Here is a 21,524-nt window from a genome sequence, read left to right on the forward strand (position 1 = left end):
TTTTTGCCTGAGATGATTTTTGCTCTAGTAGTTTATTTCATACTATCAAATGGGATTCATAAAAATATTAACTTCTTTCTTATGAAAAACTATAATAATCTGTGTTGTCTGTATTAATCATCAGTCACTCACTTAGAAAACAATAGATCAGCATACTGTAAGTTATAATACCTCAGGTTTATATGCTAAAATGTTATTAATAATTTACTAATATTTATCTCAATTTTTTTCCTATTTAACAAAGACAGTTGAGGTATCATTACTTAAATGAGGTCATTTTAGACATGGAAACATTTGCCCTAATAAAAAATTACCAGAGCTGGGCATGGTGACACATGCCTTTAATCTCAGCACTCGGGAGGCAGAGGTACGTGGATCTCTGAGTTCAAGGCCAGTCTAGTCTACAAAGTGAGTTCCAGGACAGCCAGGGCTACACACAGAGAAACCCTGTCCCTAAAACCCCCCCCAAAAAACCAAAAAAACAAAACAAAACAAAAAAAACAATATATTCTGATGCTTTTTATTAGCTTTTATATTTTCATCATATTCTTTAGAATTGATGTCATGCATAGAAAGGAATAATTTATCATCCTTATTGTAAATATGCCTACATTAAGGAAATATGGTACTTGTTATGGTTTGGGCCTATAATGGTGCCCCTCCCCCATCTCATCAGCTGAACCCTTCACCAACAAGTGACAGGGTTACTGAGTGGTGCTAGAAAGTTTAGAAAGTAGGGCCTAGATGGAGAAAATACATCTCTGGTCTTGTGTCCTTGAAAGGCATATTGGAATCTTGACCCCCCCCCTCTCTCCATCACTGTTTCTTAGCCGCCACATAGTGAGCTGCTTTCTTCCACCATAATGTGCTACCTCATGACAGTCCAAAGAGCAACTGTGCTGAGCAACCATACCCCAATAACTCTAAAAACATAAAGCAAAATAAGCCTTTCTTCCTCTAAGTTTATTCTTCCCAGACATTTTTTCATAGCCAGCCCTTCCCTGTTCTATCAGCAGTACAGGATCATTTCATCACAGCTACAAGCATGCACTTAGCCTGTACCATTTGGAAAGGAGTGGCATGAGTCTCGCTGTTAGACATAGCATCATCCCACCCCCTGGGCAGGGAGGACAGGCAGTGTCCTGGTTTTTGCTTCTGTTGTGCTGGCAAGTATGTGAGGGGTTCTCTATACTCCAATCCCCACTCAGAAGAGGTCCATGATGCTCTGGGGAACTAAGGCTATGCTGCACTCATCCTCACCAATCATGCAGGTCACGTGTCTGCAAAAGAAGGACATAGTAGGGTCACCTAGGAGAACCTGGACTGTCATGACACATCAGGATCATTTGGAAAAGATGACAACGGTCTCATTTGTTTGTTCTGTTTTGGTCTTCAATTTGTTCTTTTGTTTGTTTGCTTTTGTTGAAAAGGGGTCTTAGGCAGGCTAGACTAGTCTAGAACTCACTGTGTGGCTATCCTCAAGCGCCTATCCTCCTGCCCCTACTTCTGTGCTGGCTAGTTTTATGTCAACGTGACACAATCTATAGTCATCTGAGAGGAGGGAATGTCCATTGAAAAGCTGCTTCCATAAGATCTGAATGTAGGTAATCCTATAGGGCATTTTCTCTGTCCCTAACTGAAGGAAGAGGGCCTACCTAGTCCATTGTGGCACCACAGTGGACTGGTGGTCAAGGCTGGTGGTCCTGGATTCTATAAGAAAGCAGGCTGAGCAAGCCTTGGGGAACAAGACAGCAGCCCTCCATTGTCTGTACCTCAGCTCCTGCCTCCAGGTTTCTGCCCTGTTTGGGTTCCTGTCCTGACTTCCTGTGCTGATGGTCTATTATGTGTAATTGTGAACCAAATCAACCCTTCTCTCCGCAAGTTGCTTTTGGTCATGGTGATTCATCATAGCGATAGCAACCCTAACTAGGACAGCTTCCTAAATGTTGGGATTACAAGCCCGTATCATCATATTTGACTCTCATTTGGTTTGTCTGATTCCATAATAGCCTTTAAGCTACAGCATCATTTTATAGATAAAAATGTTTTTTTTAAATCTCCTAAAGAGTGATCTCTCTTCAGTCTAATCACAACCAGCATCCAACACACAAAAGATATTCATTGAACTATATGCCAGACACTACCTATGTGAAAGTCCATGGTTAACAAGACAACATACCTGCTTTCATGTAGGCAATGTTCATGAAGAATTAATTATATAAGATACACAATTGTCTTAGTCCCCCTTGATCACTAATTGAGAAAATGCCTTAGAGTTGGATCTCATGGAGGCATTTCCTCAACTGAAGCTCCTTTCTCTGTGATAACCCCAGCTGTGTCAAGTTGACACAAAACTAGCCAGTACAATTGACCCCTTGTCAACTTGACACACAAACACATCACTAGTAAGCCTCAACCCTTACATTCTTATTCATCCCCAAGATCTAAATAACTTTAAAAGTCCCACAGTCTTTACATATTCTTAAATTTTCAATCTCTTTAAAATATCCATCTCTTTTAAAATCCAAAGTCTTTTTATAATTAAAAGTCTCTTAACTGTGGGCTCCACTAAAACAGTTTCTTCCTTCAAGAGGGAAAATATCAGGGCACAGTCACAATCAAAAGCAAAAGTCAATCTCCAACCAATCTCCACCACTAATTTCTTAGCTCCAGCTAACCAGCATCAATAGTCCCAGTAATGTAAAGTTTTTGCTTTAGTAGTTCTGGTATCTTGTTAATCACAGCTGATTCTTCAGCCCCAGCTAACCAGAACTACAGAATCTTCACAATCAAAACAGCAATGGCCCTGAAAATAGTCTTTAATTTTCCCTCTGAAATTTCACAAGCCAGGCCTCCATCTTCTGCACTGTTCTCAACATTATCTTCCAAGCTCCTACAAAACATCCGACAGAGCTCTTAACAACAGATGGATCTTCAAGCCCAAAGTTCCAAAGTCCTTCCACAGACCTCCCCAAAACATGGTCAGGTTGTCACAGGAATAACCCCAGTCCTGGTACCAATTTGTCTTAGTCAGGGTTTCTATTCCTGCACAAACATCATGACCAAGAAGCAAGTTGGGGAGGAAAGGGTTTATTTGGCTTACACTTCCATACTGCTGTTCATCACCAAGGAAGTCAGGACTGGAACTCAAGCAGGTCAGAAAGCAGGAGCGAGCCGATGCAGAGGCCATGGAGGGATGTTCTTTACTGGCTTGCCTCCCCTGGCTTGCTCAGCCTGCTCTCTTATAGGACCCAAGACTACCAGCCCAGAGATGGTCCCACCCACAAGGGGCCTTTCCCCCTTGATCACTAATTGAGAAAATGCCTTAGAGTTGGATCTCATGGAGGCATTTCTTCAACTGAAGCTCCTTTCTCTGTGATAACCCCAGCTGTGTCAAGTTGACACAAAACTAGCCAGTACAACAACTAAAGAGCATAACCTTGCCTTGAAAGAGCAAAATAGGAGGGCAGTGAGTGGGGTTCCAGGGTCTAGCTAGCTAGGTAACCGCTCTGTGATGATTCTTTATCCAAAGCCAGACAATGAGAAAGGTCAAAGCCACGAAGACTTAGAGAGAAAGAACACTACAGGGCTTTCCCTGTAGTGCCAGAAGGTGTGTAAAGTAAAGTTCTCAGAAGAAATGAGTTTAAATGCCCAGCAGGAAGGCAATAGGCAGGAATGGAGTAAGCTAAGAGAAAGACGGAAGTGAAGAAAGAGAAGTAGGAGCCAGTGCAGAGAACTGGTAGGTATGTGTGTGCATGCACATGACTGCAAATATCAGTGGAGGCCAGGAGAAGGTGCTGCGGCTCTGGGATTTGGAGGTACAGATGATTGCAAGCTACCTGATATGGTGCTGAGAACTGAGCTCAGGTCCTCTGTAAGAACAGCATGCGCTCTTAACCACAGAGTCATTTCTCATGCCTTAAATCTTAGTAGTCGTCTAAAGAAACAAGCATCTATAATGATTCATTCTCCCCCCGCCCCGCCCCCGAGGACATTAAGTCCTCTGAATGCTTGCTTCTTCAGATTATTAGGTTACTGTATTTGCTTTTTCACAATGATGTGACTCAAAAGGCAAACAATGCTGATAAGTGCAGTGGCAGGGACACTAATCCAGGAACCTCAGAGAGTAAAAAATAATCCCATGTCAATATTACACAGAGTGCAGTGGCAGGGACACTGATCCAGGAACCTCAGAGAGTAAAAAATAATCCCATGTCAATGTTACACAGAATGGTGAGTCCTGACATTCTTCATCTTGCAGACTAAGAAAGATCACACTAGGCCTAGGCCCAACTTAGCATAGAGGAAAGCTGAGATCAAAAGGTCTGGGCCAGGAGCCAGACCTGAATCCTAGTTCTAAACTTTACTACAAGTGCATCCATGTGACATCTCTTACCCCTTTAGCCTTGGTTCTCTTATGTGTAATCTAAGGATGAGAATATATTCACATCCCACACTCATGGAACCACCTTCCCAGCAATGACTACAAGCAGAGGCAACAGCAACCATTGTCTATGATCAAGTCAGATAACATAGCTATCCAAATCCTGTTTGAAACTCCCAAACTTTCTACTTACCTCCTCTCAAAATAGTGATGTGTGCATACTTTACAAGGAAGCCAAAGCTTTCTGTATGTTGATGACAAATGTGTCCCCTAAACACTTGGATATTTAATTAATGCCATTAGTTCTATTATTCCACAATATCAGTGTAGAAACTTATCAAATGAATACAGTCACATAGCTATAATGGTTTTGTTAATTGTGGACTACATAGAACACAGGAATCCCATAGAATAAATGGTCTAATGAAATAGTGAATATAATTTGTAAATATATTCTATGATCATTCAAGTATAAAAATCTCAAAATTTCTTAGAATGTCCATCATTACATAACACATGGCTGTAATTCTATAGGGAAAGAAGGTAGGGCAATTTATCTCATTTAATTATCACTATCACCTTAAATAACAGTATCATTTTTACCAACCAACAAACAAGACAAAATACCTTTTAACTTATAAGGTCACAGAACTACAAAGTTTCAAAACCAGAATTGAAATCTAAGAATGTATGCTCTAAAAACACAATTCTTCCCACAACTCATACTTTCTACAGGGAATACTCTCTGTAGACTCTATCTTTCTGAAAGGTATAGGGCAAAATATTCTCCCTTCTACTAAAGTGAGTTAGCAAACAAAAACTGACTTGTGAGCAATAATAAAATAAATCTCTTCTATTGGCCAATTGTTTTCTAATCTTTCTGATTGTCTTAGCTCACCTGTTTGAGTTAAACTTCAACTTAGATAAAAATCTGCTTTTCAATAAGTTCCTGTGTCAAGTACATCTGGTATATCATCTTTCATACTGTGAAAGTTTAAAGAGAAACCACAATTCAGTATCAGTCCCCATTATAAACATTTGTATATTTTTCTTGTAATAACCCTGTATCATAGAGAGCATAAAACAGTACATTTCACTCACACACACAAACTAATTCTATGTGAGTTTCTAGCCCTTCACTCAACATAATCCTCTGCCCTGAGTCACTAAACATGTGGATTATACAAGAAGCCAACACTGAAGGTCATTATCTTATTTCTGTTGTCACTGGGTTTCTCTGTCCAGCATCTTCAGTAAGTCTTCAAATCAATAAGAAAAACAATAACTGAAAATTGAACAAATGTAATAAACCAGGACCTTAAAAATGACATAGCTTAAAGGTCAGTCAATCCACAAGAAATCAGAGAAGTAGAACTTAAATTGAGACACATCAATTTAATAAATTGAGACAAATGGTAAAATTGTATAGTAGAAAAATTGGTAGAAACATAAGGGAAAGAAAATTCAATCACTTCCTGTAAGATGAGTGGATAATGGAGAGAAATCTGCAATGAAGCTGGCTCAGTCATTTCATTTTTGGGTATATAAAAAGATAATTAAATCAAGTTATTCAGTGAGCATTTATTGATCATGTATATGCATATGTATATGTATGGAAATGGTCCATAGAAAAGGAATAAAATTTTGAAAAACTCACTGGAAGAGTGGTCTGAAATGAGTGCCCCAGCAATGGCTAAGTCCCACAGAGGAGATAAGAAGTCAGTGAAGGAGGAATAAGCCAGACATGGTGTCTGGGGGGAATTTTGTAGCCTGGCTGTCAATCTGAGTGTTTATTTAAACAGAACTCAATAGGCATGGGTAGATTCATGCTATTCCAAATCATAGATCGTATCATTTTTGTCTCTGGACACATGTCTTAACTTTCTCTTGATCATAAGCTTAGTGATCAAACAGTGACAGAACAGAGTTGTCTTTTACAATCATTTCCCCTCATCAACCCCATAGCTCAGTTCTTTAAGAATCTTGTGGTTTCACGGGCACTAGACAGGAGATAACCCCCAAGCCTGCCTGCGTAGATTGTCGTGTCCAGAGCAGCATATTATTAGCTCTTAATGATCAGAGTGTCAATTGTCATTAGGCCCAAGAAAAATCTTCATTCCAAAGTTACTGCTGTTATTATTCAATTTCTGCCACAATACAATGTTTATATTTTGTATCCTTGTAGAATTTATTTATATGTCCAATCTTGGTATTCTTTTGTTCCCTGGTCATCCACCACCACAGTGTCTCTGAATGAGTTAACTTTTCTAAGAAAGGGAGGTCTTAACACTTTATTCTTAGATCATTTCTCCATACTATTCTTTGTCCATCAGTATAAGCCACTGTGTAGGGCAGAGATAAATCCAATCTTTGTTGTTGTATCTTTTCCTCAAGCTGCATACCATATGCGGTCCCCAGTCTTATATGTACTGCCATTTCCTGAGCATAGTAGGCTTTTAACCTGATCTGCTGCCAACTGCCCTAGCCCACCAAATCTTATTTACCTTTTTACGTTTGCCTTGTTCTATTTACCTTGTTCCTGAGTAAGTACATGGGCAAATGTTCCAAGGGCATCTTGGAGCCAGAGCCTCAAAAGGAGATCTCTGGCATCTATATTTGAGTCACAACCTCCATGGTACAAGGAAGACTTTCAAGTAGGGCCAGATAAGGATTTCTCCCTAAAAGCAGGAAGGGGTAGTATGTTCAGGAATTTTGTGGGAAAGCTTAGAATCTGGCTTTATGATGTTCACTGGTCCCATTAGATATGGCTGTGCCACTAACTTGCTTAATATCTCTGGAGAATACTTTGTTGAATGTCTTGGTGGCTTGACATGTGAGGAAGGTGGTCTGGACTCTGGAGGCTACGGCCAGGAGCACTCACAGAGCTGCACTGTAGCACTCCCAGCCATATTGGAGAGCCTCCCCAGTAGCACTACAGAGCTACACGGAAACTACAAGTAGGAATGTTTTCCAACACCAATTTTAACCTTAAAAGTTCTGATTTCCCATAAACCGTGTCTACCTTCATGGAAGACACAGCAATGTTTGAACTCAGAATGTATCAAGAAATCCTAGGCAGAATCCTGAAGCTTCTGAGAAATGGGAAAGATGCAATAGGCGCCTTACATTAATGCTCCACCCTTCAATATTAAAAATAAGCTATAATGGCTCCATTCTGAAGGTATTTTAAGAGCAATCAGGGAAAGATGAGTAAATCTAAAATAGACTTTTAAAAAAAGACGAGCTATTATATTTAATAATGATAACCAGAAATTACAAAGGGTCCAGAAAATTTCTCTAAAAGTCCACACGAAGGAAACAGAGTGAAAGAGTAAATAACAGCCTCTAGGAAATTACTGTATTCATGGTCTTCAGGTCTTAAAATGTCACTGGTACTAAAGTACACTTTTAATCCAAATTCCGAAGAGACCCAAAGGGGTATTTTAAACATACAAAAATACATAGTAAGTATACATTTTTTTATGTTTTGGGAACAAAATATTTCAATAGAAATGAAAAACTTCTGCTTTCATTAAATACTTAAGATACTCATAAATCTTTCCTAGCACTAATACTAAAAAAGCTGTCAGCAAAAAGGATATAGAAATATGAACAACTCTTGGCAGTTCAAGAAGAGAGCCTTAGTCCTTTTCCTTCTACACAGCATTTTATTTAATATTCAACACACAAAAGATACTTTCGTGATATAAGCAGGACACTATTAATGAAAATTGATTTTTGTCTTTACTACAAGATCATCAAAGGAGTTCATAAACTAGTTAAAGGGACATTGAATGAAAATCAAGTTTACCTCTATCAGAAGCTCCTTTTAAATACAATAAAGTGACTCATAAATGTTGTGATAGTAATTTAGCTTTACTGAAATTAAGCATCACAGAGAGAGAGAGAGAGAGAGAGAGAGAGAGAGAGAGAGAGAGAGAGAGAATTGACTCCACTCTAAATACTTGTAGTTTAACTTATAAGAACTCAAAAAAAAATAAAAATTAAGAGCTGGAAATACAACTCAGTTGTTAGTACATTGTCTGGCTTTCATTGAAACACTGGGTTCAATTCTCAATTGTGTGTGTAGGGGTGGGGTGGGAGGGAATTGGAGATAATGCCTAGAGAAATAAAAAGTTAACCTATGTCACCATCTAGTGGCCTTAGAATATAGTTCTGAAAGGAGAAACTTCTCCAAAGAGTATGAATCCAGAAGGGAAGCATCCAGAGTCCTCCATGCACTGGCCTCCTCCAGGCTGGGCTAGGCGAAGATCCACCCTCCCGGGACCAGTATCGGCACAAGACACCCTAAGACCAAGTCCTCGACACAAAGATTTGTTTGCCATAGAGAGCAAAAAGGCAGGGAATAAGAGACAAAGGCAGAAAATAGGGATGAAGGAGTAGGGAGAAAGGGACAGGGGAGTAGGGGAGGGATATTTTATCCCAGGGACAAAGGATTGTCTCTGGATAGTGAGGACACCGATGTGGCACATAGGAAAATGGCAGTTTATAAAGAAACAAAGGGACACCCTCCCTCCCATGTTTGGATGGGGTGTTTAATTTTGACATGTTATTTAGGTGAGCCAAAGGGGGCCTTTGATTGCTGGGCTTCAGTACTTTGATAGCTGGACCTTGGATGTCATCCACAGGAGGAGGAAGTAGCTAGCTTTAGGAATGCACTCTAATGGTTTTTAGCAAGGCAGAGGGAATAAATGAGAAGGGCAAGGCCTGCCCAAGCCATGTTTGCCATGTTTGCCATGTTTGCCATGTTCAGCTGGCATGTTTGTCCCTTTCTACTACTTCTGTCTGCACAGTTGCACAAGTCTAACCTTTGGACAAAATCAAACAAGAATGCCACCGAGGACACTGTTTTGCCAGCATCATAAGTCAACGATCCTGCACCGGGCACCTATTTGTTTTTTGAGGTGAACAAATATATTTTCACAAAAGCCAGACTAAATGAAAAATAACATGGTCGGAAAAGCCTTACCCAAGGGTATATGAAAAGTATAAATTTATAACCTGTTTTGATAGTGTTTAGTTAAGATTAATGTGCACGTGACTTAGAAGTCAGCAATTCAATGGATATGCACTCTAGAGCATTATGTGCTCATAACATAATGTCAGCAATTCAATAGATATGTTCTCTTTGAAATGGAAACGAGAACATGACCACTCCTGGTATGGTTAAGGAGAAAGTTTTTATTGTGGGTCTGAGGGAGAGAACAGCCCAAGGCATCCGGAAGGGTCCAGGCTGAGCATTGCCGGCAGAATAGACGGGGCCATGAGAGGGGAGAAGAGACAGGGGGGAAGAAATGAGGGGGCGGGAGAGAGAAGGCAAGGGGACAAAGAGAGAAGCCAAGAGGAGAACCAAACAAGATAGCATCTAGCCAAGATAGCTGAGGTTCTATAGGAAAGGGGAGGTGGGGGGAGGGCAGTGAAGCTCGGGGCTGGGGTGGTTTAAAGGATTTGGGATGAGAAGTGCTAAGGAGCCAGGCCAGTGTGTGTTTTTAATGTTAAGACAGCCCTGTTAGCCGTTGGTCCCAGGTTTCTCTGAGACCTTACCCTGTAGACCAGAGGTGTGTGCATACTCCAAAGCAGTCTACTGACTGCACCCAAAGCTTCTGGCTACTTGGATGCTAAAAGCTGTATCTTACCTTCATTGTTCATAAAAGGACGGAACAAAGGACAATACTATCAGGACTTGTGACGATTTAGTTAATAAAAGGCATAGATGTCATATTCTAGTTAAGTTGTTGCAAATACATCAAAAATCCCTTTCATGTTCACCACCGCTTGGAATGTCTTACGTACACCTTAAATTGCCATTTAATACCTAAAGAAGCACGCCTGTTTTTCAATAACTTACCTCTATAGTTTGATGATATTTGTTCAGTGTAACTTGTTTTTAGAGCTATGTGTATTTGCTAAGCATAAAATCGTTAGGAGTTTAAAGGCTAACAGGATTTCCAAGTTTATGACGCTAAAACGGTTTTAATCTCTGATGACCAGTAAATAATATAGCTTAGTGTACATTAGTAAATTGGCCAAGAGGCGATTTTCAGGGAAATCATTGCGATTATTTAGCTATTTAATGTTTGTGAACAGTGGACCCAATGAAAGCAGTGTATTTAAAAATGGTTTCTAAATCTTAGTTGGAAAGTCATGAAACCTAGAATATGCTTCACAGAGAACACAAACACGCGCTAGAAAAATATAAATTGTAATTGAAGTTTTTCTGAGGGCCAAAAATCAGAGGCCGTCAGAGGTCAGCTTTCGCATCACACAAAATTATTTCAATCTTCACCTGTGACTCTCAGGCCCTCGGACCCACTCTTCTGGGTTCCAGGAAAATTATCCCATCTTTGTTCGGAGACTCCCAGGCCATGCTGGGGATGGGGTTTGGAGTTGCAATGGGGATGCAGAATACTCTGTGATACAGGAGAAGGCTCGCTGATGGTTGCTACAAGTTCACCCCACCCCAAGAAGCATCCACGCCACGCCCTACATTCTGGAGTGTTAGAACCATACAGAAGAGGTAATGCCCCGGGATGGGGAACAGAACCGCGGACTGCTTTGTGTCCGCACCCTCTGAGCCTCTTGCGCCTGCGGGGAAGGGCGGAGCCACGCCGCCGAGCCACGCCCAGTCCAGCAGGGACCCAATCGAAGTTGGCCCGCGCACCAGGAAGCGAGGAGAGCGCGTATCCGAGCGCCCGGCGGCGGTCTTCCTGCGCGCTCAGGACCGCACCATGCTCGCGCTCCGAAGCGGCCTAAGGACAGCGCTGGCCCCGCGGGTTCTGACGCCTCAGGTAGGGGCCGCGGGGGCGTGCGAGAATCCCGCGCAGGGAGGTGGAACTGTCCTTAGGTGGTGTAGAAACGGGGATCAGGGAGGTGGGTGCGGTCTGTGGGGAGAGCGAGCTTAGCCTAGGGAGGTGGGCGGGGCGTGTGTCGGGCACGAGCAGCCTTGGGAGGTGGGCGGGGTTCGTGGTGCGCGTGATGACGACGCTGCGAGGTGGGCGGGTCTGCAGTGCGGAGAACGGGCCGTATTCTGGGAACTGGGCGGAGCCTGCCTAGTGGAGGCCGGGGGTGGGCGGGGCCTTGCTCTAAGGGGCAGTGCCGGGAGGTGGGCGGGGTCTGCAGTGAGAGTTGTCCTTCGGAGGTAGGTGGGTTTGTGGGGCAGGAACCAGCAACACTGTGAAGTGGGTGGGGTCTGGAGCGTGAGTAGACCCCTGGTCGGTCCAGCCAATGCCCGGTTCAATCGGTACCCAATATTTCGTGAGTCCAGGGTGAACCCACTTGTCAGGTTGCCTCCCTGGACAATGGACAGAGACCTTTCCTTGACACCGGGTGTCCCCGAAGCCCTGAGCATTGTGTTCTTGCAGTCATCACCATCGTGACTGCCACTCATTGAGGGTTTACAGTTCCTGCCTGGTTCAAAAGCCAGGCTTTATGGAGTTCAGGGTAAACCTGGGAGCATCCCGCCCTGCAACTCAGGGTCTGGAGATCTTAAGGGGAGCATGGCTTTGGAGCCTGCTGAAACTGGTTGTGCCTGAGATGGGACTTTCATAAAAAGGAGGACACCTACCAGCCTCAGCTGTTGACCCAGGGCTATTTGTGACTTGAACACCGAAGTTCTTGACTTACTTTGTTTAGGAAGAGCATTAAGAGCTGTCTAGAGACAGACTTTGTGTCGAACACTAAAGAGCATAGTATTCATATGGCCGCTGTCCTCTCTGTCTTCCTAGTATGGTTGACAAAAAGCTCTAATTTGGAGATAGGAGCAAGCAGATTTCTACCCTGGCACTGTTTGTCCCAGCCCTGCAACAGAAAATTACCTCACCCCTTAACAAACACCTTTCAATACAGATTTCTTTAATGCATATTTTCTGTGTGAAAGATTATAGTAAAAGTATCTTTGATCAATAATTTATTTCTGTTCTATCAATACAAATTCCTCGAATCATTCTAAAAGATTGTTATAAGTCTGCCATGTTTCCTTTTTGATCTGGTAAGTTTTTACAAGTTTAGATTATTTTTCTGTGTTTGTGCACCGTGTACATGCCTGGTGTTTGAGGAGGTCAGAAGACAATGGCTTCTCTGGGACTGGAGTTACAAACCATTGAGAGCCTGAATGGGTACTGGAAGTGGAACCTGGGTTCTGCAAGAGCAACAAGTGCAGTCAACCACTGAGCCAACTCTCCAGCTTTTATTATATATTTTAAACTACAAGTATGAAGCAGTTATTTAGAGTGTGATTATAAACAAAAAAAAAGCATTCCTGCCACACCCAGGAACACCTGCAGTGTGTTTTATAGGAAGCTTAGTTATTTGAGACAATAGAAACATAACTCATAATAATTGTGAATGAAATGAGATACTTGGGTGATTATATTAACCCTGTACACAGGAAAAAAATCATATATTATTATGTCTTCTAGACAAAAATAGAGTTAAGGCATTTTGCTTTCATTAGTCCTACAGATGAACAAGGTAAGCACTAATTTTGTCATAGCTTTACTTTCCAAAGTGGTTTTGAATATTCTTCTCATTTAATCACTTTCAGAAAGTGGATCCATGCTAACTCAACCCAGTTAGGAAGGTGCTATAAACAAGAATGCCGTGTGTGTGTGTGTGTGTGTGTGTGTGTGTGTGTGTGTGTGTGTGTGTATGTATGTGTGTAACCATACACAGGGTCATCAGTGGTAGGGTGCTTTCTAGCAGTTATTAAACTACAACATGAAGATTTTCATACAAAGCATATGGCTGTTAAAGGATATTTCCATCAACCTGATACACTTGGGTGCATTAAATGCCCTACTTTGAATTGCATCTTTCTTTTCAAACTGAGGAGACTCCTGCAGATGTCCAGGCATAACAGTGAACCTGCAAAGAAATGAGAATAAGAACTTGGTTCAGATTGACATTGTCGACCTGGATTAGACCCTGGGGATTCTAATGCCAGGCAGTTCCTTGTAAGCATATTTAACACAGTACAGTTTGGGGGAAAGTACAGCCATTTCCATTCCAGGTTTCCAGACAATAGTCACCAATTCCAGGTTTGACTATATAGAAACTCCTTTGCAAAGTACATGTGACCCTGGGGGTAGGTTCTATAGTTTAGGGGCCTAGAATCTAGTGTGGTCTCTGACTAATAGCATAGAGGTCAGCAGGTGATAAAGTACCCGTGACATCTCCTCTAAGGATGGGTTAACCGGAGCTAAAGGCAACAGCCTAAGAGGGAAAGTCTGGAGTAACCATTCTGGGGAATTTGGGTGAGGTCTGCTTCTATAGCAAAAGGTGGGTGAGGCCTGCCACCACTGAGAGCAGAAAGGTCTCTAGATTCTCAACAATATCCACTCCTAGCCTTCGGGGCAGGAAAACAGGTAATCACTCCATTGAGGAGAGGCCCCTGAGCGAGTGGTTAACATTCCTGGTTCCCTAATGCTCTGTGGATACAATGCCTCTGAGCCCCAACATGAGACTAATGTTTCTGAGCACGTCTGTCTCCTTGAATTCTCCCTTTTCGGCTATTATACAGCCATCCACTATATTACAGAGCAAACCGGCTAGGGAGAGTCACTCTTCTTACCACACTTGCAAGCAGTTACCTTTATTGGTATCTCTGTCTATAAAGAGTTGACAGGAGAAATAGAAATATGAACTATGTATCGACTTTGTGTCCCTTGTTTCCAGGCTCAAATATATTGTAACTATATATATTGTAACAGCATGATATATCTTTTCCAAAATATTTCAGTGTCCCCTGTCTTTTTTAGGTATGTTCACCTTTTGCTACAGGCCCCAGGCAAAGCAATGGCACATTCTATGAATTCCGCACCTATTTTCTCAAGCCCTCAAAGACAAATGAGTTCCTGGAAAATTTTAAGAACAGTGTTCACCTTCGGACAGCTCACTCTGAAATGATTGGCTATTGGACTGTAGAATTTGGAGGCAGAACGAACAGAGTTTTCCATATTTGGAAGTATGGTATGAGTCACCCACCTTCTGCTTCATGCAAATGCTCATGGCTAAGTAGTCTATGGAGCCTGTTTCTTCAGTCTGTGTTACTGTACATACACATGGGTTACAGAAAATATTTTGAATGCAGTATAGTAAATTTTACCCATTATTTAGTGGCCACTTTGTATCAACCACTTGCTTAGACTCTGAGGTTAATATGTATGGGAATGTATTGTCTCATGAATCTCTAATGTGATGAACTAACTTTAATTCTCAGTTTTAGAATGGTTTGTTGGAAAAAAAATCTTTTGTAAAATTAAAATCTGTACTTGCAAAAGTCCAAGTGTGTGGAGAATACAAAATGAAAGTATCCTAGAGCTTGGTATTGATGTTTTGGTTATTACTTTAATAATTCTCATATTTAGAGACTTTGAGAGGATATCTGACCATCAGCTTTTAAGTTTCTCAACTCTAAGATTTAATGATTTTGTTATACTTAGCAATCACTTTTGTTTAAGTTCTTCAGAGTTTCAAAGTCACTGTCTTGTTCTATAATGGAGATAGAGGCAGAGGAATTGAGAATGTCCTCGTGCTACAGAACAAGTGTGAAGAATCTGTGAACTTTCTTACTCTGGTGTCTGGTCTTCCCAGCCTATGTCAAGGCCTGAGGGTGCCTAAGGAACCCGTAATCATTTCATTTTGGGCTTCTCCATCAGTGTTCAAAACAATGTTCCAAAACTGCTTTACTATAAAAAGTATTCATTCTGTCCCTAGCATGGCACAGTTTGGGACTTTTCCATGTTATAGTAGATCAGGTCTCATTAAAATTAATATAGACTTCAGATGCAATACCAGTTAAAACAAGACCCATTGAGAGAACTAACAAGAGTGTGAGAATCAATACCATTTTGTTTACCGTAAGGAGAACAGGCTCGATGGGTACATCTTCCTTTCACTTATGTTGAAATTTGCCCAAGGTCTATCTTGATCACATCACATCATTACCAAAGTATTTCTCTCTCAACTGGCCCTGTCAGGTGGGTGTTTCAGTCGAGTAAGAAGATTGCACATATATTCAGTTCACAGTGCTGAAGTCTCTTCTAAACCCTCTTCATGGGCTCGTTTAATCCACAAACATGATGGTTGATGTTATCTTATTTCCCCATATCACAGACTGAGAAACATATAGTAACTTAATTCCTTACACGGTTAAGTGGTAGAACCTGTGGAGCCCATTCAGTGAGTGTCTTAGTCAGGGTTTGTATTCCTGCACAAAACATCATGACCAAGCAGCAAGTTGAGGAGAAGAGGGTTTATTCAGCTTACATTTTCACACTGCTGTTCATCACCAAAGGAAGTCAAGACAGGAACTCACACAGGGCAGGAACTTGGAGGCAGGAGCTGAGGCAGAGGCCATGGAAGGGTGCTGTTTACTGACTTGCTCAGCCTGCTTTCTTATAGAACCCAAGACTACCAGCCCAGAGATGGCACCACCCACAATGGGCCATCCCACCTTGATCACTAATTGAGAAAATGTCTTACAGCTGGATCTCATGGAGGCTTTTCCTCAAGGGAGGCTCCTTTCTCTGTGATAACTCTACCTTGTGTCAAGTTGACACAAAAAATAGCCAGTACAATGAGATTACAATAGTTTCAAATCTTTCTTTTACCCTGAAGACTGTGATTTGATGCAGATAGCACATCTTCGCATGTAAGTGTTTCCAAAGCCATAACACAGCGTCTTACATGCTGTGGCTAGAATGTTTGCTCATTTGGGTGAAATCCAAGGAGGGGTAGACAGTTTTCAATAAAACAATATAAACTTTTCTCCATTTCTTTTTCTACCGTAGATAATTTTGCTCATCGAACTGCAGTCCGCAAAGCCTTGGCCAAGGATAAGGAATGGCAGGAACGATTCCTCATTCCAAATTTGGCTTTCATTGATAAACAAGAGGTTGAGATTACCTACTTGGTACCATGGTGCAAAATAGGAACGCCTCCCAAGGAAGGTGAGTTTCTCTTGGGCACTGTGAATTGTCATGACTGAAAATGTTCAGCTGTTAAGTGAGTTAGAAAAAGGGGGGAAAAAAGTACCCCTGGAAAACAAAAACCAATAAATTATTTGTTTTATATAGGAATAACGCTGTGAGTATTGAGATTAAAACTGATCTTAGTTTATTCTTGAAAAATGAGAATTAATTAATGAAGAATTTTCCAAAGCATGATATATGTTTTGGAAATACACATATATATACATGTACATATGTTTGCATATATACACATATACATACATGTACATATGTTTGCATGTTTGTATATTTTGATGGCTATATGTTTGTCTGTATACAGCTGAATGTCTGGTTCCTGGGGATATCAGGAGATCCCCATGGAATTTGAACTACAGACAACTGTGAAGTGCCATGTGGGTATTGGGAGTTGAACCCAACTTCTCTGCTAGAGCAACTAGTACTCTTGACTACTGAGCCATCTCACCAGCCCTTCCAAACATTATGGATTAAAGCTTAATTACAATGTAGAAAAAAAGACAAGATCTCATGATGTAGCCCAGGGTAAACTCTAATTCACAATTCTCCTACTTTAGACTCTCTAACACAGAAATTATAGACATGTAATACCGTGCTTGTTTAAATAATATAAACATTTAAATACAAAAATACTTATCACAGATTATAGTATTTTAGACTAAGTATAACTTTACTTATAGAACTGGCATTGTCAAGGTACACTGCAGTTAACCTTACTGTCTTCCTCTTTCTGTTTGAAAGTAATTCCTTACAATATGTCTTCTTGCTGATTTAAAGAAACTGTTATCTCAGTCCAGTTTTAAACAAAGGTCAGATTATAAAAGCATAACATTTTAACTTTTATTTCCCATTTTTCCTAACTCTATTTTAGAGTACAAGAAATTTGAAAATTCTCATTGAGACCTTACCTATATCGAGCAGAGGAAGCCCTGAGTGAATGTGTATTCTAACATGAGCACAGCCCATCCAAGATACACAAGGCCTCAGGCCCATAGGACAATTGGCAGAGCCAATATAAGGCATATAAGCCAGGCTCGAGGGAAAAAAGCTTTCCTTAAGACTCATGTATGAATATTTATGAATGATCTATCCTGAGTGCCAACAACAACTGCAGCTTCTTCCTCCTGGATGTTTACAGCCTGAGATTGCTCACCTACATCGACCTCCTGCTAAGCTAGCTAACCCTACCCCCCTGTGCTGCTCCTAAAAAAACAAGGGAAGGTTTCCAGGGGTGGTGGTAGCAGCAATGTTACAAAACCTCACCTGACCCCAGCATCATTGTATGTGTGTCTGTATGTCTGTCTGTTCTTCATTCCCTTGACCCATCTAACCTGGATTCTGGGACTCAAGCCACAGGTATGCAGCATTGATCTACTTAGGTCTGCCCTCTGCTTGCAGCACTGTGCAAACATCATTGCCATCTCTTGCAGTGTCAAATCTAGGTTAGTCTGGGGGTTTTTTGTTTTTTGCACTTTCCACATTTATTTACTTATGTATTGTATATGCATGCCATAATGCACACATGAAGGTCAGAGAACACCTTGGGGAAGTTGGTTCCTTCCCAACTTTGTATGTTTTCCAAGAACTGAGCTCTGTCAGGCTTGGCAACAAGCATTTTTACACACTGAGCCCTCTCACTAGGCTTCAATGTTATTTTCTTCTTCTACATTTTTCATAATTCTTTCATGGCCTTGTTCTTTTTCTATCAGATCTACTTATCCTCCAGTTTCTTATTTCTGCTTTATATTTCTGACTAGAGGTTAAAAAACAACAACAAAAGCCTCTCAAACAATACTTGGATATTTAAGAACACTAAAACCCTATGCTGAGCTTCTTTTCCCTGGAAGTCAGATATGACTTCAGGCCAACTGTTTCCTTGCTATTCTTGTTAGGAATAGACTCTCAAAGGAGGAAATTACACAAAGAATAGTATCTCCCCTCTCAGAGTTGAAAAGAAGGGGGAAAAAATATAAGATTGGGAGATACTTATTTCTTTCCTTATAGACCTACGCAGCTTAAAATCCTATTTTGTGATAAAGTATCAATATCTGGTACATTGATAAAGTTCCCAGATTAAAACTATTTAATGTAATATAGCTTTTGTTACCCCTCAGTTAATAAGGTTAACCTTAAACATAGATAAGAACGTCTCAACATAAAAACAAGGAAAAATAATGCAAAGAATTAACAAATGCATCTGCATAAAACTGTATCTGCAGATGACCCTTTATTTTCATTATTTATTTATATACTTGACATCCCAGTATCAGCCCCCCTCCCTCTCATCCCAGTCCCATCCTCCCACCCCTAGTCTTCCATTCTATCCTTCCCCTCTCTGAGGAGAAAGGGAGCTCGCCCACCCCCTGGTACCAACCCGCCCTGGCACATCAAGTCACATCAGAACCAAGTGCATCCTCTCCCACTCAAGCCAGAAAAGGCAGCCCAGCTAGGGAAGAGGGATGCAAAAGCAGGCAACAGAGTCTGAGTCAGAGATGGTCCTGGCTCCAGTTGTTGGGGAACCCAGTTCCATATGACTCTATGAGCTCTTCCTAATGTTTGGCTGTGGGTCCCTGCAGCTGTTGCATGAAGCCTCTCAGGAGACAGTTATGTTACGTCCCTGTCTGCAACTATAGCAGAATATCATTAATAGTGTCAGATGTAGGCTCTCTCCCTCTCCGATGGGGTGGCTCAAGTTGGGTCAGTCGTTGGTTGGCCATTTCCTCAATCACTGCTCCAGGAGGATGACCCTTTAAGCAGATCATGTGTGTGTGTCTGTGTCTATGTCTGTGTGTGTCTGTGGGTGTGTATGTGTCTGTCTGTCTGTGTACATATATATTATATACATAGTAACTTCCCACTCCCAAGAGTCAAACAAAGCAAATTGACTAAAGAGTAACTGTTGAGTAATTACTTAGTTATTTGATTCTATCAATTCTAGGAGTCTATGAACTGGCTACCTTTCAGATGAAGCCTGGCGGCCCAGCTCTGTGGGGTAATGCATTTAAAAGGGCAGTAAATGCCCATGTGGAGCTTGGCTACTCTACACTAGTTGGTGTTTTCCACACCGAATATGGAGCCCTCAACAGAGGTAACAGCTGTCTATTTCTGTGAGACTGTAATTGATGGGTGTTGGTGATTGCCTGTGTTTCTTGGTTTTTTGGTTTTTTTTTTTAACATTGATTTTAATTTTGAGTGTTTTTTCCTAATTGTTAGGTATGAAAACACTGATTTGTATCTTATTTTTTATTGTGATTGCTAATACCTTTTGGAGCTATTTCACAGGATAACAGTTGTTTAGAAACTGGAAGAGTTTTTTAAAAAATTTTAATTCTTTTCATCATTTTTCTAAACATCTCATGATTTATTTCAGAAAAATAATATTGGAGTAAAGGTATTGTTTGTAAATGAAAATATAGATATACATTTATAAAAATTACCTGCTGTGTGATTGTATCTAGGGCCTGGAGAGATGGCTCAGTAGTTAAGAACACTGACTGTTCTTCCAGAGGTCCTGAGTTCAAATCCCAGCAACCACATGGTGGCTCACAACCATCTGTAATGGGATCCGATGCCCTCTTCTCATGTGTCTGAAGACAATGATGGTGTACATAAAATAAATAAATAAATCTTAAAACAAGAAAGATTGTATCTAGAATATAGTACACATATACACACGTACCACATGAACTTGTATGCAGACAACAATAAAAAAAGAGGGCATGAATTTGAAAGAGAGCAAGGAGGTTGTGTGGGAGGGTATGGCAGGAAGAAAAGGAAGGGAGAATGGATATAATATAATCTCAAAAATGAAAGAAATGCCTATTATTATGAGGAAAATTACAGCTAACTTATGATCTACTTCTGCAGTTCATGTTCTGTGGTGGAACGAGAGTGCAGACAGCCGAGCAGCTGGGAGACACTGGTCTCACGAGGACCCTAGAGTGGTGGCTGCTGGTGAGCTGATTGATTAGGCTTGAATTATTTTTAGAATAAATTTGATTCCGCTGAGAACTTCATTGTCTTCTAACATGTCTTTCCAGTTCGGGAGAGTGTCAGTTACCTAGAGTCCCAGCAGAATACGTTCCTGATTCCAACATCATTTTCACCACTGAAGTAGTTTCCTACCCAGCCCAGAGCATCCCATCACAGAGGTGAGCTGTATCCACAGCGGGCACTTCCTGTCTCCAAGATGGAGTCGCCCAGTTCATTGTCTGAAGGACGGGCTGAGCTATTACACTGTGACCTCTGCATCTTGAAGGCTACCTGAGTCATTTACTACGAGTAGTTCAGGAAATGTTTCTGTTCATTTTCATAACTACTGGATATCAGAAAGCATTGTTACTCCGTGCCCTGGTACTTCATTGTTTCACAATATCTTGCCTTCTGAGATTTTTATGACTAAGTCTTGTATTCAAACATGATTTTGAATTTTTTTCCCTCAAAGTATCTGTAAATTAAATAAATACAATGTCTGCCTTTTTATCATGTTCATTTTTCCTGAAATTTAAAACTATTTTTTACCAGTAATCCTTTCTTTGTGATAATAAGTGGGATTTATAGAAATATTAAATCTAGTATTTGTCTTTATACTTTAGAAAAGTATTAATTATGGTTTCACATTCATTATTAAGTCAAAATTGGAAAATAATATATCCTTGAGACTTGGTGTATAATACGGTCTTAGTGTGTTTGTTTTTAATTGCTTGTACTACTTTTAACTTTACCTTGAATTACTCATAAATATTATGAGACACTTATTTATTTCAATGAGAAAATGGAAATCTCTGACCTAATAAAAGCCTTCACATTCATTCTGATTTTTTATCAAGTGAGTCTTCTATATTTATCTCTTCTTTTTCTGGAGCTTTTCCTGTATTACATGGAGTAATGACATCATGACAGTGTGGCAGCTTCGTCGCTGTTAAGTACACAGTGGAATAGCATGCTTGCTGGCTCTGAGGGCGAGCTTCTGTACCACTGCTGTCTCAGCTGTCAGCATTGTGAGATGCTGCTCAGGAAGGCAGGCTGTGGACTGTCGCATCCATCGAGGCACTCTTCGGGCACTCTTTGGGCAGCCCTCAGAACGTTGTCACATTTATGTGACACAGCTGTAGCTTGGTATGTGCTTCACATAC

The 21,524-nt window shown here is 40.9% G+C and overlaps 1 protein-coding gene across 2 annotated transcripts; it reads left to right on the top strand.

The window, feature by feature from the left end:
* The first annotated feature begins 11,025 nt into the window (after nucleotides 1-11,025).
* On the top strand, nucleotides 11,026-21,206 carry Nipsnap3b (nipsnap homolog 3B). 2 transcript variants are annotated; one of them, NM_025623.3, is made up of 6 exons: nucleotides 11,026-11,193; nucleotides 14,161-14,371; nucleotides 16,195-16,353; nucleotides 19,328-19,477; nucleotides 20,257-20,343; nucleotides 20,430-21,206. In NM_025623.3, exons 1-6 carry the CDS (start codon nucleotides 11,134-11,136, stop codon nucleotides 20,504-20,506), a joined length of 744 nt encoding a protein of 247 aa, NP_079899.1. In that variant the 5' UTR covers nucleotides 11,026-11,133; the 3' UTR covers nucleotides 20,507-21,206. The 2 variants fall into 2 exon arrangements, with proteins under 2 accessions (NP_079899.1, NP_001334028.1); NM_001347099.1 differs by lacking the exon at nucleotides 19,328-19,477.
* The last annotated feature ends 318 nt before the right edge of the window (nucleotides 21,207-21,524 follow it).

Source organism: Mus musculus, chromosome 4, assembly GCF_000001635.26.
Source record: "Mus musculus strain C57BL/6J chromosome 4, GRCm38.p6 C57BL/6J".
Lineage (NCBI taxonomy): Eukaryota > Metazoa > Chordata > Mammalia > Rodentia > Muridae > Mus > Mus musculus.